The sequence below is a fragment of the Hakea prostrata genome, chromosome 3 (genome assembly GCF_041222555.1).
Source record: "Hakea prostrata isolate BN-2017 chromosome 3, UWA_Hpros_2, whole genome shotgun sequence".
In the NCBI taxonomy this organism is placed as follows: Eukaryota; Viridiplantae; Streptophyta; class Magnoliopsida; order Proteales; family Proteaceae; genus Hakea; species Hakea prostrata.
The window spans coordinates 2,962,251-2,981,459 of NC_142602.1; the positions used below are offsets into that span (position 1 = coordinate 2,962,251).

General features: G+C 38.6%; 2 protein-coding genes and 1 pseudogene across 7 annotated transcripts; 2 read left to right on the forward strand and 1 right to left on the reverse strand.

Annotated features, from left to right (window-relative positions):
• The first annotated feature begins 459 nt into the window (after positions 1-459).
• On the forward strand, positions 460-4,190 carry LOC149020030 (putative adenylate kinase 7, mitochondrial). The gene is made up of 4 exons (XM_089148047.1): positions 460-1,487; positions 1,634-1,774; positions 2,134-3,090; positions 4,118-4,190. The coding sequence occupies exons 1-3, from the start codon at positions 1,476-1,478 to the stop codon at positions 2,449-2,451; spliced, it is 471 nt and encodes a 156-aa protein (XP_089004173.1). The 5' UTR covers positions 460-1,475; the 3' UTR covers positions 2,452-3,090; positions 4,118-4,190.
• Positions 3,680-13,015, reverse strand: LOC149020031 (uncharacterized). 5 transcript variants are annotated; one of them, XM_089148043.1, is made up of 9 exons: positions 12,478-13,015; positions 10,668-11,467; positions 9,017-10,188; positions 8,356-8,653; positions 7,967-8,191; positions 7,240-7,413; positions 5,122-5,316; positions 4,908-5,021; positions 3,680-4,383 (listed from the first exon to the last, which is right to left on the reverse strand). In XM_089148043.1, the coding sequence occupies exons 2-9, from the start codon at positions 11,382-11,384 to the stop codon at positions 4,039-4,041; spliced, it is 3,240 nt and encodes a 1,079-aa protein (XP_089004169.1). In that variant the 5' UTR covers positions 11,385-11,467; positions 12,478-13,015; the 3' UTR covers positions 3,680-4,038. The 5 variants fall into 5 exon arrangements, with proteins under 5 accessions (XP_089004169.1, XP_089004172.1, XP_089004168.1 ...); XM_089148046.1 differs by having other exon boundaries at positions 3,680-4,371; positions 11,968-13,015; XM_089148042.1 differs by having other exon boundaries at positions 11,968-13,015.
• Positions 13,016-14,113: 1,098 nt separating this feature from the next.
• Positions 14,114-19,034, forward strand: LOC149020032 (nucleolar protein 56-like; annotated as a pseudogene). Its single transcript, XR_016172139.1, has 8 exons — positions 14,114-14,608; positions 15,108-15,322; positions 15,419-15,576; positions 15,781-15,968; positions 16,074-16,326; positions 16,616-16,764; positions 16,857-17,012; positions 18,291-19,034. The product of XR_016172139.1 is annotated as a nucleolar protein 56-like (transcript).
• The last annotated feature ends 175 nt before the right edge of the window (positions 19,035-19,209 follow it).

Below are 19,209 nucleotides of genomic sequence, written 5' to 3' on the forward strand. Positions count from 1 at the left end.
GGAAGCAGCAGGGTTGTGATTTGTAAATTTCAGAAAATTTTAATTCTTAAACATAAAATATAAAATTTTTTATTTACATATATATCCCTACTCTTTAATTCACAACCGTCTGACCTATTTCTGTTTATGTGGCCTCATCCTAGCCAATGCGGCAGCAGCTGCCGCAAGTAAAAATCCGCATTTGGGGTAGTCTACTTTAAAAGGTTCATCTCCCAATCACTGTCTTCTCCTAAACCCTCGAATCGGCCTCTTTGGTCTCTGTAACTTCCGACGATCCTTAATTCTCCATCTTCCTCGCAGAACTTCGTTGTATTCTATCGCCATGGTCGGAATCGTCCGCGTGACAAGTGCGGCAATCCAGCGGCAACCCATTTGGCACGGCGAATTGGCGTTAATCCAATCTACCGATCCTTCGGAATTGCTGCTGCAGTTCGACTGGTTCCGAAGAACGATTCTGATGGTTCGATAGAGGGGAGGAGTGTGCAATGGGTTTTCATTGGCAGCCCTAGCTCCAAGAAATACGTCTATGCGGAAAAGCTCTCTTCTGCAAGTCCCTCACATTTCTATGAGCACTCTTGTTCAGAAATGTGAGGGACTTGCAGAAGCTTAGAGAGCTTTCCCGCGTTTCTTGGAGCCAGGGCTGCCAATGTGAACCAACTGCACACCCCTCCCCTCCATTGAACAAGAATTATTCGTGGGAACAAGAATGCTCATAGAAGTGTGAGTGACTTGCAGAACCTTAGGAGAACTTTCCCGCATAGACGTGTTTCATGGAGCCAGGGCTGCCAATGAAAACCCACTGCACACCCCTCTAAGACCTGAATTGTTCTGGTCGATTTTTTTCTGTTTTTATGCATCTGGACCGTTCCTACTGGGAAAATATATAATGTACTTCTCTTCCATCAGAGTACCCAAAATCCTAGACCAGACATTATAGGCTTGCTTACTTTTTAGATAATTTTGTGTTAGTTCTTAAACTTAATCATGTTTGCCAAAATTATCTGTCATTTACCGTGTACCCTCCTCCTCCCCCTTCTTTAAACGCTTATATTAGCCTAGAATGTTATATACTTATATGTAAATGATAATTTTATGTTTTAATAGGGAATGTTTTCCATATGATTGAGGGTATCAAATTAGATGCTCAAATGAGAGATAAAGTTTGCATTGCTCAGTACATGAATAGAAGGGGTTGATGTAAAATTGAAGAGTTAAGGGAAAACATGTACCACCGGTGTGAGGGAGGGGTTTAGTTTGGAAACTGTTGGAAGCTTGCTTTGATGGGGGGAGTCAGGATAATTATTCGAGGATGTGGTTAGTAGAAATATAAATAAACTTTTCTGGGGACCAAAAAAAATCCCCATATTTTTTTTCTTTTGACAGTGCTGCACTTGATTTCCCAGTTTGAAAGACCAAAATTTCCTGTTGTAACCAGTGGAGAACAGTTTGCTCAGATTTCCCTTGCATTATGAGCAATGCTTATTACAGTAAGTCTCCACAGCCTACAGTATTCTGCCAACTTCTAATTTCAGGGGTTTTATTGTTCCTCAATGCCATCATTGTAATCTATCTTTACTTATTTCCGTTTGCTTGTGGACTATGTTACAACGATAAAAAAATACATTCCATGCAGATCGCAAATGCAGTAAATGAAGGGAAGCTTGTTCCTGAGGATATAATCTTTGGTCTTTTGTCAAAGAGACTTGAAGATGGCTATCACAGAGGTGAAACTGGGTTCATCTTGGACGGCATTCCTCGAACTCGAATTCAAGCTGTAAGTCTTTGATTCCTGAAGTTATTGCTTATTAAATCCTAGCTAACTGTTTGAGGAGGAACTCGGGTATTGCTGAATATTAACCATAGTAGAAGAATCTCACTGAGACCTTTGTAATATCTCGATTATAGAGATTCCAAGTTGACATACTCGGTGAGTTAATATCTCAAATCTCGGTACTATCTTGGTATTTTGGCAAGATCTTGATCCATCTTAGATTATTGGACCACCTAGTTGGCCTTTCGAACCAAGGTATTAATATTTTGGAAACTATGCTGTGATATGTTCGTTTTCTATTAAACAAGATCAGGGAAGTTTGTGCTTACAAATGAATTCCTTTTTTTGAATTTAAAATGCAGGAGATCCTGGACCAAATTTCCAATATCGATATAGTTGTGAATTTCAGATGCACAGAGGATTGTTTGGTGAAAAAACGCCTTGGAAGCAGAATGTGTCCTCAATGTCATGTAAGTATTTCTGTAGGAAATTTAGGGGCAAATCTAGCAAAAACTTCCTTTGCTGGCACTGAAGATTCTCAGAAAGAGAAATTCCAAATCTCTGAAAAGCAGGTAGGTATTCTCCTCCCTACGTATGCCATTTACTATATGAGACCAATCTGCAGCTCTTACTTATGGCTGTTTTGTGATGAAGGTGTGATTTTGAATTTTCTGCTCTGACATTGTTTCTTGCATCCTGCTTTCCTTGAGATGGGGAGACGGGGGGTGTGAGGGGAGAGTGGGGAACCTGGTTGCTAGAGTTGATGAGTGGCCACTAAACTAGTCTAGAACCCAAGTAACAACAATGAACCTTGTCCTTTCGTCTAGCGTAGGGGTTTAAAAATACCTTGATTACTCAGGATATGTTATTCCAAGTTCCATGAACCAATAAATTCATTCCTCTTTTGTAAGCTGAAGAAATCAAATTTCGTTTAGAATGCGTATAATTATGCTAGTCTCACGGCATACTCTGTAATGGAAAAATTCCAGAGTTATTTCTCCCCTTCCACATTCCATGTGTTCCAATTTCTTTTGGTACCCACACTTTGTTGGAAATGGTGGTTGATTCTCATGTGAAACATGTAAGCATTAGATCAGAAGACAAAATTGTCTAGATGAGAAATCCGTTTGCATGTCTCCTGCATAATCCTTTTATAGTCCTATCTCAAACAAATGTTATGAATTGCTAATTGAATTATCTTCCTTCTCCAGAACAAGCCTTTGGAAGATTACTACAGGAAACAATCGAAGCTTATTGATTTTCAAGTGGCCGGTAGTTTTGGTGAAACCTAGCAGGAGCTTGTTGTCTGTGTTACACAGGTATTGACAGTGTGATGTTGTTTTTTGACTACTTCCGTTCTATTGGCAGCTTGATGAAAGGCTTCTTTCTACTAGCCCTTATACCCAGGTTTGCCTTTAAGATGGAACTCTATAACATAAGCCAACGAGAACCAGAATTCCATAAACTACAAAAGAATGATAACAGGAAGGAGACGCAGTAGTTGTAGTTTAGAAGGTTTCTGGTGGAAGCTGAGTGTTGAGGATACGAGTCTGTAATATACAGGTGAGAAGAGGAAACGAAGAGTACACATTAGCTGAAGTTTGTGCCTCAGGTTTAATCTGATTCGTGTGTTTAATAAACCTTTAGTTTAATGTGAGGCTTCGGTTACTTTGCGTTTTTTGTGCAAAATTTCGCCCAAAAAAAAAAAAAAGATAAGTAGAAAAAAAGAGTAGACATGGAGAGGATTACTATTGGGAAAGTCCGGATTCGGAGTGGGAGACAGATTGTTCATCTTTCACTGATTGCGACAAGGTGGCAAAAATGAACCCTAGGAAAAATTTTCCTCATAAAGAATTTTGGCTTGTGAAATGCCATTCGAGTTCATAATGGTTGGTCACTGATTGAAAAGGAAACAAATTTTGTGCAGCGTGTAATGAAGAAAGGGTGGGCGAGCCGGGTCAATAATATCCTGTATTTATTTGCATGTTCCAGATGGGCAAGTCAACGTCCAAAGAAAGATCGTGAAATTTAAAACAGGACTAGAGAACCAATCCCACTTGGCTGTAAAACCAAACGATGGAGCCATTGCCAACCTGAATGCAGGTCGTGGTGTTTACTTCCCTATTTTGATAAATACATGTTGAAGAATTTATCGAGTTGCAGAACACCATATTTTATTTTCTATTAACAAATGTACGTAAATTTTACATGGAAACAAGGAGAGCCACGGATGCAGTAAAGAATGATATATGAATGGCATAGGATAACTAAGCATAATCCCTCCATGCCTCCCGTAGTAGTTGATACCTGATAACATTGTGAACACCGCTCTTCTTTGATTTCCAGGTGGATGAAGTAGATGATGTATGAGAACCAAGGACGCTGCCGAGGATTGAAGCCAGAGGAGAATCAAGTTCATCAAGCTCATCGTCGCTAGTGTTAGATTTCTGAAGGATTGAAGCATTCCTTTTCAGCAACTGAGACTGGCTTCCAGAGCCTATAAAACCAGCAACTGAAGCTGCAGGAGGAGGCACATACACCACTGGAGCTGCAGTGCAAGGAAATTTTTGGATAGACTGTCCCTCAGCCAAAAGAGAATCCTGAAAAAGACACTAAACAATCAAGAAAACAGCACCATTAATAAATATTGTTACTGGAGGCTTGGGACTTGGGAGGAAGCGAAAGGGGAGAGGCACCAACAATCCTGAAAAAGACAATTTATCTGTAGTGACACGACATACAATTCCTGCTAAACAACTAAACATAATTTGAGGGGCTGACTTTATCGTTGCAATCCCACTTTACCTCGTCAAACACAACTGGGAGTCAGATACATTTACTTGATCCTAATTGTCATGGAATGGCATTCTTGCATTCATACCATTCATTATGGATCTTTTAACTTAACCCGTACTCACCTCCAGTTTTGTTTCAGGATGGAATTATTAAGTACGATGACCATGGTGAAGTTTGACTGAGTGGAGCAGAAGCTTGTGACATACAAATTTCTAAACCTATTGAAAATTATGTTATTTGTACTTTTTCCAATGTTAATAGAAGGGAGGAAAAACACTATAGTAGAAACATTCCTTTTCAACTGAACCGGAAAAAAAAAGAAACATTCCTTTCGACTAACCTCAGAATCTAGAGCCTGAAACAAAGCCTCTGGAATTGGGTCCGGACAAAACTCATCTGGAACAAATATGTTAAGAACCCTCTGGATCAATGCTGCACCAAATGCAGGACATACCTGCCCAAGTAAAAAATTTTAGTGCATGAATTAAACAGGATGGAAGTAGTGACAAGTAAGAGACCTGCATTAACTAAACAAAAGAGTTTAGCTTGTGAACCTCTTTTCTAATAGCACTGCTTAAAAGCAAGTCCTTTGGGAGCATCATTAGATCACTCAATGCATTAAGTAGATTGAAAGGCTTGAAGGATGCCTCAAATTCATGTCTATAACCACCATCAAGTTTCTTTCCTTCAGGCAAGTCATCATCATCTATACCAAGTAGGTCAGTTAGCCATCTGGACCAGCTCCCGACCTGGGTATCAAAACAATGATAAGATTTAGGCTGTTGAATCATGAGCAAACATCAGACCAATCACAACTTCACAATTTTCAGCACTCAGATATTTCATATTCCACTTTCGATCATTATTTCATGTTTTGAGAAAGTGACTGTGAAGGTTATGCTACAGCAGGACAGTTTGAAGGAAATATGATGCTGATCAAATTAGATCTGGACCTAAATTTGACACTCCTGTCCTTAATCTTGTAGTGTTGATCATGCCTACCCCATTTATCCAATTTCCTAGGTGAGACAAAAAAGTAAGCGGAATTCACATGGATGAATGAAAACAAGAGAATAACATCAGACAGAGTTCACCTTTCACACAAAGGGATGTGAATGTGTAACACAAATGACCACAAATCATATGAATGTGTCTGGCAGGTGTCAGTTCCCAACAAAGGATTTATAGGTTTTGTATTATTTTTGTGATTTAATGTTGATATTTTCCAAGTGCATTCCTTGTCTACTGATAAAAATTTCCAGACATAAAATCAAATTCTGTTTAAATGACTCAAGTGTCCAACAAACTCAAATATTAACCAAAGGTAATGGAAAAAAAATTATTGGGAAATGTCATGTCAGCATTGCCACATCAGCCTCCATTGGTTTTGTCCGTTTTGATGATAAAAAACTGAATTACTAATGACTATATTGAGTTGTGTTTGTTTAGTTAAATATGAGAGCAAGTGGACCAACTCCAATTCAAAGCCATATGCTCAAACCCAAGTCAAGGTCAAGTCAAGTTGGACAAGAAACTTTAGTCAAGATGAACATCAAGATCAAAGCACAAGAAGATGCAAAATCAAGTCAAGTTCAAGACTTGGATAATTTAAGGACTTAGGACACCTCCACATGTACTATGTAATTACATTTAATTATATACATATTATGTCATTAAACTGACCTAGGATATGTTAGGAGAGTGTATGAGGCTTAGAGCTGGCTAGAAATCCCAAAAATTCAATCAAGTCCCTAAATGCACATTACTGGTGCACTCGGATTGCAGACGGTCGTCCGTCTGGTTTGAAGTAACCCTCAATGGCTACCTTCCAGACGAACGTCTGTTTGGACTAAAATATGTTCATTTTCTATCCGATGGGAATTGGGCTAAGGCACTCAAAAGCCATTTATATAAGCCCAATTCACCCCATTTGAGAGCCTTGAACCTCACATTTGATCAACTATTCCCTAAGTAGTCTCAAGCTCTCATATTACAAGAAAGAAATTGTGTTTTGCCTCTCATCCTCACTCAACCTTAAAGAACATACCAATGTGTTAAGCAAGTTTGTGGAAGTCAAGCTTGAGGTGATTGAAGGCATTGGTAGTGCATTCATTTTACAATTGAGCATACAACTCTCATTGTATTACACTCACACAAGAGGTAAAGTGTCACATCATTCTCTTATAATTGTTCAATTCTAGTCTAGGTATATTAGAATTGGTTTTGGGTGCTCTTGCCCTGTGAACAAATATTGAAGAGGGTACTCTTGCCTAGGATAAACAAAGATTGTAAAGGTTTTGATCTCTACCCTAGTGAAAGAGAATCACTAGTGAAAATCTCTCTTGAAGCTAAGAGAAGAGTAGACGTAGATTTGCAAAGTCGAAGCACTATAAATACTTGTCTTGTGGATTGATTGCATCATTTAATTATCATTGAAATACACAATTTACTTTGTATTTGTAATTAAGTCAAAAAATTAGGCAAATCCACTAGTTGCAACAAATTCACCCCCCTCTAGGTTGTATTAACAAAAATATTACATCTCCTATGATCAAGGAAGGTGGGGGCTGGGATAAAAAAATCTACTGAGAAGGATGGTGATGCATAGAGAGAACCATTACCAACAAGATGAATACCATGTCAGAAACTCATAAGAAATAAGTACCACTCACAGAATTTTTCAGTTGTGCACCAGCACCAAAGCTCGCTTTCCCAACTGGGATAGGAAGAACCTTTGTATCACTAATGGGATCAGACACAGGATCTGTTGGAATTTCATCACCAGATTCACGAAGAATAGCATTGAACATAGCCACATCCAATCTAGCCACACACTGTTCCATTACCTGGAAACAGAAGAAAATCATTCCAATTTGGCAAGTCAGAAGATTAATGGAGAGAGTGGTCAGTGTTTTTTAACAACAAAATGCAACTCAACAGCCTGATGCATGATAATACCACCTGATAATGTGTTGCCCTGATACTTAAAGCTGAATACATGTTCCACAAAAATTTGATACCTTCGCATGACTAAAAAATGTCCAATAGTAAATTCACAAGATGGTTTGTTTTGGCCCATACATTGGCACAATATAATTTGCATTGGTTATGTCTATGATGAAGCAATGGTAGACTAAGTATTCAACTCAACTTTTGAGATAAATTATTGGGAAGATATTTTAGTTTGAGAGTTCTCCTAGTATCTAATGCAGAACAGTCCCAAAAATGGAAGGCAAGGGAACTTTATCTGCTTGGTTAGCTTTCCCAACATATTGCCTACTTGAGAAAAAGGTTGGCTACACATTCAATTAAGGCATGGTGTCATTAAGAGACGGTGAGACCTAGGCATTTGATTATGTACTTTGAATTGCAGAGACAATGCAAAATATGGACATTTACCAATCTAACCAGCACAGGCAAGCAGCCACACTCATGTCCTTCAGCTCGAACGGGGCATAGTCTTTCATAGGCATCCTTAATAGCCTTCTTCCAAAGTTCTACTGATAAGTTCCCTTGCTCTTGATCAATTAAACTAGATTTCCTCCCATAGCATTTCTTTGAGCCAGAACCACAATTTTTATCACTAGCTTCCCCATTGGTGGACTGCATATGTGGAGTCAGTGTCTAGACAGAGAGAAAGGAATGAGGTCAGATGGCTACCAGCACTAAGGCCATTTAACAAGATGTATCGCATGTCTCGCAGTTTTTTTTTCCGGGTTTTTTTTTTTTTTTTTTTTTGGGGGGGGGGGGGGGGGTAAAGGGGTGGAGACATGATTACCAGGATGTACCTGCCACCACACAGATTCAACGATTCGGGAGAAGATCCAAGCTTCAATTTTTTCCAAGACAGATGTAAAAGTGTGTGGGTTTTCCCAGTCATCAGAATATCCAGCCAAATCTAACTTCTTTTCCCTCATGGTGGGAGAGGACTCCTTCCAGTTAAATGTGGAAGATCTTTGACTATTTCCCTTCCCACCCCCATCATTTTCAATATGTGAACTCGCAGAAACTGAAAGCTGTGATTCCTCAATGGCTTGGTTGATGACAGCTCTCAGTACAATCAAATTCGAGAGCCAAAATGTTAACCTGTATAAAGGGGAAAAAAAGAACCTTGTTACCATGGAAGTAACAATCAAGGCAAAAATGCAGTATTTATTTGATAAAACAGATTCATGAAGATTCCCTGAATGCCCCACACATCAGATTGTTCTTTTCTTGTATTTTACTTTGTCATCCAAATAATGTTTTGATTGGATGATCTGAAAAGTTCAACGAAAATAGTTTTCCTCCATCACTGGAAGTTCTCTTGGGGAAATTCCATCAAGCTAGCTTCAAATTTGTATCTAACAGGTTTAACATTATACTGACTATCATTATGAGAAATAGTTCTGTGAAATGTAAAGCACTGTATTAACTATCTTCAGGACCCTTTTTGAAGTTTAAACATACCTGGGTACATCGTTTCCACATGCTTTTGCTACCAAAACTAATCCTGAAACAGCACTTCTTGCTGCACTTGAAATCCTTGCAGGTAAACATTCTCGAAGAGCATGAAGATATAGTCTAGAAACACGTCGAGCTGGTGAGTGGATTTTACTCGCAGAACTCCCATGCTCAGCCACCACAGAGTATAGCCCAATCTCAATTGCAGCAGCTTCTTTCAACTCTACCTCAAGCCTCTCTATCTTATGCTCCAAGTGCTGGACTTTGCCATCAGAGAAGCTGTTTCTTGTATCTCTCGAAGCAAGTGTGGCATCTTTTACTTCATCTATTATGAAACTCCTAGACCCAGTATCCACATCTTTCAATACATCAATCTCCTTCACTTTACTTGTTAACTTATTATCAGTTAACAATCCATTGCTTCTGGGTAAGTCTAATGATGATGGAATAGATTTCTTATCATCAGATATAGCATTCCACCTAACTCCAGTTGATCTCCTGCTCAATGAACGTGTAAAACCAGGATATGAAACTTGCTTTTTAGTAGAATCTGATGAAAATGAGCCAGATGATTCACCTCCTGCCATAACAAGCTTTTCTTTTTTTATCTGTCTTTCCACTCCATTTTCTCCCTGTTCCTCCCAGTCTCCATTCTCTCCCACGGGACTAGCTGGTGGACCAGAAGTATCATCAGCGTTCGCTGTCTCATTTCTGTTCTGTTCTTTAGTATGCACATTATTCTTTTCCTTGGTATGAGAGTTAGAATAGTCAACAAATCCTGTTTTCTTAACAACCTTAAGACCTGTATCTGAGGGCGAAAAAAGCGCTAAAAGATCCTTGGTATTAACGTCATTTTGTTGATTTTCTTCATTACCAGATTTTTCATGAAATGCTTTGTGGGTCAAATTATCATTACCATAATTTAGTCTACTATTGCCTGGTCTAGTCTCTTCCCTTATATCTTCATCAGCAATGTATGAAGAAAATGATTGAAAACTATGGCTCACAGATTCTCTAGGGATCAATGATAAGCTACTCCAAGGAAATTTGGAAGAGGAAGCATGATCATTTTCAGGGCTCCCTGGATCAGAGGACAGATCAATGGATGACAAACAAGAATTCCCATTCACATTCTCGTATGAAAAAGTCAATGGCTTCTCCTCTGATTTTTCAGGTACCTGCAAAATGATTAATCAAGTTACCCAGTAAGGAAATTCCATGCCAGTGATTGGTGCAATCAAGCATGCATATGCAGGCACAGAGAAGCATATAAAAAGAGGAAATATATGCATTAATTTTCATGGCTGTGGCAGGGGTCATAGTGTGCTTTGGATACCAGCAATCTGGTTTTCAAAGAAGATATAATTCATGCAGTAGCTGGACTACTCCACATTCGGTAAACCTGAATCCATAGTTGTCACAACATCTAAGCGTCCCAAGGCATTGGACAGGGCTTCTACACAATGTGACAAAGATGCCTGGACGCCTTGGCAGCATCGTGACAACTATGCTTGAGCAATCCAATAAGGACTGTAACTGCAAACAAAAGCATGAACAGCTAAAAAACTATTGGAGATCCCACCAAAAGTTATCACATATATGCATATTTTAAGAAATTATTACTATCAAATCAAAAGCAAAATAGTAGTAGTGATACCTCCAAATTTTGAGGTGGAGAACTGCCACCAGCCTCAGCAGCAGCAGATGAAGGCATGCCAAAGGATGAATGAGATGAAACATCATCATCGGTAAAAGATGCAATCTCAAGTTCCTCAGAATGTTCTTCACTCATCAGAGTAGAAATTGATTCCTTCTCATTCTTTTCCTGTGATGATTCTTTTGACAGAATTTCCCTCAGTGATGAGCTGGAATTATCCTTGCCAAATGGTTGGATTCTGACAAACAAAACTGGCTGATCTGTGTTTCGGAAGCTTCTCTTGCAGTTCATTGGAGCACCGATGTTCACAATTTCATTGACAATCCCATACTCTGCCAGGTCTATTAAGACAGTTCCTAAGAGCTTACCTCTCACTGTCTTTTCCCTTCGTGATTCATATAAGCTGAATTCCAAGTAGTTTTTCTGGAATGTCTCACCATCTCCACCTTTGGCTGGGGCTTCCCTGGACAGAGTAGCCATAAGCCTAAAAGACTCGTTAAATTCAATTTTTGCATCCCCATAACCAGACTCAAAGGAAGGGACTACAGGGCCAATTGATCCTGAATTCTTGTCACCATTTTCCCATCGAAGTAGTAAAGACAAAATGGATCCAGGAGATTGTGACAGAGACCACGGTTTAATTTCCTGGACATGGACAAGGTAGTCAACCTGAATTGAAGCACCTTTTTTGTTCCTCGTCTTCAACCCCAGAACCATGTTGGGAGAAGTACTGGGATTGATCCAAGCAGAAATGCAGTGCCAATGCGTCTATATATTTTCAATCATGATTCATCGCGTCTCTAAGGTGCAGAAGACAAAATACACGGGTATTATTATGCAAACATGGAGAAATTGGAATATTCTAAGGATAGGAAAATATAATGGTCTGATCAACAGCAATTCAAACTACAACGTAGAAAGCAATTTATTTTCCATAACAAAGTACTAAAAGGCTAGAAGAATGCATTTGGTGCCAAATTAAGAACATTACAGCCCACTAGTAGCTAATAGCTAAAACAACTATAACAACTCACCCAATTACAATTCATATTTTTGGGATGGGGATGGACCGATGTTGAATGCGAATGTGAAAGAATAATTAAATTAAAAGAGATAAGTTCTAACACCATTCAGCATATTTATGAAATCCAACATACTAAATCATCTGTTTACAAGCGTCTGACTGACGGATAAACCTGATCACTACCAACAACATAAGCAAAGAAATTTCTAAAGAAGGGATGCAACAAGCCAACCAAAACCGACCCAAGAAACGCATTATATGAAGTAAGTGACTTACAAAGGATAGTGAGACCAGAGAAACGGCAGCAGGTGATTGGTTGGATAATCTATAACACCACTAGCTGCTTTATTAATTTTGAGGCTTTGAAGAAAAACGAGCATGAAAACGATTTGAAAAACTGAAAAAGAAGGAAGAACGGAAAAGAACGAAGCAAAGCAAACACGAGACTTTTAATTTGCTTAAAACCAAACTATATTATAGGGAAGCCCTGGAGAGAAGGCGTTGAAAATGAACAAGTGGAGGGAAGCTTATGAGTAATTAGTTGTTTATTTCCAGTCAATAGCGACGGCCAGCTTTGGACAGGAGCAGCCGGCAGGGTGTTGACAATGAATAAGCGTGGAAAGGGATTTAAGCCAAGTAGTTAGTAAGTATTTTCAGTGATAACGACAGCCCTAGTGAATCAACAACGACAGCTTTGGTGAATTAATTGGAGGGTCAATGGATGTATTAACAGACATGGTTCTTTAATCGAACAGAGGGGAGCTTTAATCATCTCTAATCTCTTACCACACGACATCGTCCGATCATACAAAAACGATCCTCTCATGACAACAACGGTCTTGTAGTTGTGATCCCAAAAAAAGGCCTGAGTTCAGTCGCCGGAAGTGTTGATTCAACGGTTACAGCGACACTGCTTAGCTCCCGGATTCCCGTCTGGGTCGTTTCAGAGGAAAACTTCTCAATATCCATGGGTGACACAGCAGGAAATATTATCGAGGTCAGAAGATGCTGCTTCGGAGAAGTAGTCGTCCGATTTAGGGTTGAAGATGTAACATGCATCTGCAAATCGTCGACGCCGGGAATCTCTGCCACAGCAAAGAAAAAAGCCATTGCGAAAACAAATGCAAAACCTTCCAAAATTCTTCCCAGGTTAAATGTTTAAGTCTCCTTGGGGCCGGAAGCAGGTTGAAAGGTTTTTCCAACCTGAGTTTGCCTTTGGAAAATCCAATCCAAAACCCTATTTTCAGGTTGAAGAAGACGAACCGAGTCGTCATGACCAAATTGATGCCCATGTTATTTTCTCTTTATCTTTTAACTTAGACTGTTATACCCCATTTATATATATATATATATATATATATATATATATATATTAAAAATAATATTTTTAAGTAAATATTTTATATAACGTTTTATCTATTTTTATATTAAAATCATATTTTATATAACATTTGATTTCTAATGCACCGAAATAAAATGCTAAATCAGATGGGCACAAAAATGTAAGGCAAGTAAAACCCCCAAAAAAAAAAAATGTAAGGCAAGTAAAACCCCAAAAAAAAAAAAATGTAAGGCAAGTAACGTTATCTCCATGGTTAACTTTCCCACCACTTACTTGAGATTTCAAATATTTAAATTCATAAATGCTAGATTTATACGTGTTTGGTTGTGACAATATCTAGATTCATGAAATTTATAAATTCATCTTATTACACAAAAAACGTGAGATGTAGATTTATGGGTATGTGGTGAATACAGATACTTCATCTCTTGATCATGTGCTCTAATTGGCATTTACCAATCTAAATATGGTAAAATAGTCATTATGTTATGACATTTACCAATCAAAATATGGTAAAATAATCGTTATGTTATAACATTTACCAATTAAACTGCTTGTTAGCCCAAACAAGCAGCCACACTCATGTTCTCCTCTTTAATAGCCTTCTTATAGAGTTCTGCTCATAAGATCCCATGGTATTACACTATATTTTTATCCCATAGCATTTCATTGAGGTGGAACGAAAAATTTTGTATTACTAGCTTTCCCAATGTTGAAATGCGTACGTGGACTCAGAGTATAGACAGAGAGAAAGGATGAGATGATATAATAAACGGGACTACATGCCTTTATATAATAAAAAATCATATAAATATGTAATATAATAGTATATTACTTTTTAATTTTTTTTTAAATGATATTGAATTTCTACTGCACAGATATAAAATGCTAATTTTTTCCAAAAATAAAAAATAAATAAAATGCTAAAATCAGATAAACATTTTTCAGAAATTTGTGGTCTTATTTTATGTATGGCTGTCCGGATCTGCGACCCCGTCGTTTGTGCTCCACGGCTTACCACCACAAAAAACAAGGGGGCCAGAGTGGTGATGAGAGTGTTTTTATTTTTTAATATTTTCAGTGGTGGGGCCCCCATTGTTGTGGTGGAAAAACAGTCGGAGAGTGCTCGCGTCGGGGGTGATGATTCGAATTCGTATACTTGTATCTTTGCCGCTGCGGTTTCTTCTGAGAACTGAAAGGCTAAAACCCTATACCTTAAAAAAAAAAAATATATAATCTATACCTCAAAAGAAAGGCTTTAAACTGTATCAGTAACTTCCAAAAGCAGAAACGAAACCAGAGAACCAGAGGGACCTTGCTGCCTTATTAGGGGTTCGAGACATTTGGACACTGTCTGTACTCAATTTTCATGGCGTTGTATCTTCTCTACGAAGCGGCATCTGGTTATGCTCTTTTTCTGGGTCATGGCATCGATGAAATTGGGCAGAGTACTGAAGCTGTTCGAAACTCCGTTATTGATCTTAATCGCTTCGGCAAAGTTGTAAAGCTAGTAGCCTTTAACCCATTTGACTCTGCCCTCGATGCTCTCAAACCAGGTTAATGCTATTTCTGAAGGTGAGACTGTTGGGCTATTCATGTTCTTCTGATTTCGTAGGTGTTGAACTTGTGTTCTTTTTTTTCCTGGTGAATGTATTGAACTTGTTATTTGGAACAATTTAAGGTTCTGGTAAAGCACCTTAAAAGTTTTCTGTGGTTATGCTTTTGATAGACATTAATTAAAAACACGGGTGAAGTTCAAGCGCGAACTGAAAATTTGTTTTGTTACTGTCTTAAGTAAGATTTTTAGCCCAATCTCTTCTTCTATGGGTTACTTCTCCCTTTTGATACTTCATATGTTCCTAGCGAGTGGCATATGATTTTTAATTGCTGCAAATTGTACTGTTGCCTTTCCTGAGTCTCTGGTGGCTAATAGTTGTGTGTGTGTCTTTAATATAGCCTACATTGTGGTTCTATTCGATTTGAACACTGTCAAAAGGCTGTGCCTGTCGGACAGTTATGGTGTTTTACGCCAAATTATGAATGTTTGAATGTTTTACTGTTTGCTGGGGTTCAGGGCTTATGACCGAAGAGTTGAGGAACTTCTTGGCGCTGAATCTCCCAAAAATCAAGGATGGTAAAAAGCCTAAATTCAGTCTCGGAGTTGCGGAGCCGAAGGTTGGGTCACATATTTTTGAAGAGACTAAAATCCCTTGCCAAAGCAACGAGTTTGTTCTTGAACTTCTCCGTGGTGTGCGGTTACACTTTGATAGGTTTATCAAGGACCTCAAGGTTTGACATGCAATAGGCTCCTGCTTCCTTTTGGTTGAGAGTTTGATATTTTTATTGTGATGTAATTTCTATTTTAGTGCTTTTTCCATCTTGTAGCCTGGTGATCTGGAAAAGGCTCAGCTTGGTTTGGGACACAGTTACAGCCGAGCAAAGGTCAAATTCAATGTCAATAGAGTTGATAACATGGTTATTCAGGCCATTTTCCTGCTTGATACTCTTGATAAAGATATTAACTCCTTCTCCATGAGAGTCAGGTTCTGAGATTGTTACTTTCAGATTTTGCCTTGGCTTGCCTTCTATTTGGATTTCTGTGGATGATAGAACCATTTTAATTATTATTATCTTCTTCTTTTTTCTAGAGCCAAGTGAAATTTATCTTTCAGATGGAAACTAATGGCATTTTTTGTATTTGGTCCTCTTTCGTTTCCCCATTTGATTCTTTGAGTAAATCCATGTAGGGAGTGGTATTCCTGGCATTTCCCTGAGCTTGTTAAGATTGTCAATGACAACTACCTCTATGCAAAGGTTTCAAAATTCATTGAGGATAAATCACAATTATCTGAGGACAAAATTCCTGCCTTAGCCGACATACTAGGAGATGAAGATAAACCTAAGGAGATTATTGAAGCTTCCAAATCATCTATGGGTAAAACTCATGAACTTTTTTTTTGGATGAATAACTCATGAACTTATTTCATATAGAAGGCAACATCCTATATTCTATTCATCTTGTGGTTCCAACTGCTTGCAGGACAGGATTTATCACCAGTTGACTTGATTAATGTTCAGCAATTTGCCCAGAGGGTTATTGATCTCTCTGAGTACAGGAAGAAGCTTTATGACTATCTGGTTACAAAAATGAATGACATAGCACCAAATTTGGCTGCACTGATTGGTGAAGTTGTTGGCGCTCGTTTGATCTCTCATGCTGGTAGTCTCACAAACTTGGCCAAGTGCCCTTCTTCTACCCTTCAAATCCTTGGTGCAGAGAAGGCACTATTCAGGTAGTTAACACTATAACACTTGGTTTTTCCTTTTCTAAGAAAATATTTCCACTTTGATATGTAATGGGCGTCAATGTTTGCAATTATTCTGTCATAGCTGTTAAATTTTGGAAATAGGACGTAAGTCTTGATAATACCTTTTGTGTTGTTAAGTGCTCTTTTTCCACAACATTGCTCTTCAATCTGGCTTTGGAGGTTATTGGAAACTTATTTCATCTTTTGGATTCTTGATTGATGTGTGACCCTTAACTTATTTTATTACTATTCCTCTTACACTTTATGCATACAGGGCATTAAAAACAAGGGGAAATACTCCTAAGTATGGCCTAATTTTCCACTCATCCTTCATTGGGCGGGCTTCTACAAAGAACAAGGGCCGGATGGCTCGTTATCTTGCAAACAAGTGTTCCATTGCATCTCGTATTGACTGTTTTTCAGGTAACTCTGCTGTTCATTTTGCATATCCTTCTTTCTCTGTCAAATCATGGTATTATTGTTAAGTAGACGGTTATCCTGTCTTGTGAATGCAGAAACAGGAACCACTGTGTTTGGGGAGAAGTTACGTGAGCAGGTTGAGGAAAGACTGGACTTCTATGACAAAGGAGTCGCACCGAGCAAAAATATTGATGTCATGAAAGCAGCTATGGAGTGTATCCAAAACAGAAGTGGGATGGTCACTGAAGATGGTGAGAGGTTTTTCTTTCCAAAGTTCTAGCATGGGTTGTTGATGTGCAAATGTGAATCAGCTATGGGATTCTGTGCTTCTGGTTCATTGGGTTACAAGTTATGCTCTTTGTATTTATGTCAATGTAGATTATAGAAAATATATGATGAATTCATTCACATTACCAGGGTGTAGAGAGGAAAGTAGTGTTGCCCTCCTTGGCATTCAACCCCATAATTGATGCCTACCATTTCATTCATATGAACTTTGATTAGTGGGTAACTGTTGGGGTGTATTGTAGCATTAAAAAAATGGTAGCTCAACAAGTATCCTGGGCTAGGACGGTAAAATTTCCCCCTAATTTGGTGGTCTATCCATCCAATCCACCAATATAAGGTACTCATACTGACTAAACCATGTTTAGGGTCGCTTGACTAGTTTCCTGCTACCCCCTTGCTCATTTTGACACATGAACAGTCTTGTTGGGTTTCTAAGCCTTTTACTGTGCTCAAGTAGTAGGGAGACAGGAGGTAGGGGGTTGGTTTCAGGTTAATGCTTTGGCTAACCTGAAACGTTCCCAGCCTGGGCCCTAAATCTAAAGATAACCCAAACTTCCATGTATTTTTTCTAAGCATGTCGTTGACCTGTTATTACTTGTACTAAATACTAATGGAGTATTTCCTGCTTCCGAGCACACTGTGGTTAGTTACATAGTATCGATGGCTGGGAGGATGTTCATCTCCTGACACATGGTAGATGTTATCATGTGTCTTCATTTTGAATTATTATCTTAGGTCTTTAATAAGCTTCTTTATCAAGAACCCAGTAAAGATCAACCAATCTCAGGCCCAGCCGTTATTAGCCAAAATCTGCATTGGTCTTGGACTACTTACTCTTGGTTTTTGCAGGAACTAAGCAAGCAAGTGCTAGGGCTAGGTTTGCTACTTCCCTTAGCCTGCCAATGCACCCTCCTTAAACCCACCCTTTCCGCTTGCTCACTGACCCCCCCCCCCAAAAAAAAAAAAAAAAAAAAAAAAAAGAAACACACACACACACAGAAAAACAAAAAGGGAAGAAAAGCAGGAGATTGAGGGTGAGGTTGGATTTCCTCTCCCCAATCCCCATATTTCAATCTCCAGTATGTGGATCATTTGTTAATAGAATTAATTGATCATGTTGGTCTTGGTTAAGAACAACTAAATGATGTTAGAACTGGACTGTACCACATGTCAGGATGCTTTAATTGTTTTTGCTTTTTTTATTTTATTTTATTTTTACTGTGCTGACTTAATGTCTGCAGATATAGAGAAGAATGAGAATAAAGAAGTTTCTGCAAAGAAAAGCAAGAAGAAAAAATCCAAAGGTGAGACTGGTGTGAATGGTGAGTTCATGGATGTTGACGAATCCCAAGCTCTTTCAAATGAACCAACTTCCAAGGAGGAAGAGCGGAAAAAGAAGGAGGAGAAACGTAAACTAGCACAGGAGCTGGAGCAGACTGATGATGCTCCTGATAATTTGGATGGTGTGAACGGATTTGATCAAGAACAGGATGGAACAACAAAGAAGAAGAAGAAGAAAAAGAAAAGCAAGTATGTAGATTGAGAGGAACTCCAGACAGCTAGTGAAGTTAAGAAGAAAAACAAGAAGAAATCAAAAGGAGAAGGTGATGATTGATCAGTAGGCATGAACTCAGGTTCTTATTTTAGTATTTTGGATAGAGTAGTCTGTCCAGAACTTGATACCATTTTGATTTTCGTCTTTACACATGGAGGAATCTTTTTACAAGGTAAAAGGAAAGGCTGGGTGGGTAGATGTGAAGCTTGTAAGCTACGTTACATGTTAATCAAAAGAATATGGTAAGGCCCAAAAGGTCTACAACCAGAAGGAGAAAGCACTGGTCCTCTGCTAACATTTCCTGGATGTAGATGATGATGATGATTTATTAATTATTACTAATCTGATAACTTTCTTCAGCTTTCTCATTTCAACGAGGTACTTTTTGGGTTTCTTGGCTTTGCCTCTTTTGAGGAAGACACAAGCACCATTATAACTTGCTCATCACTCTTCTTTCTTAGAAGACAGATGAAGCCATGTTCTAAATTGAAGTTGGCTTACCACAATAATCTCTGCATCAGATGTGTATGTATTCTATTGGGTCTAAACTGTTTCAGAGGCTTAAAAGTTAAAATACCAAACGCAGCACTGAATCATATAGTGCG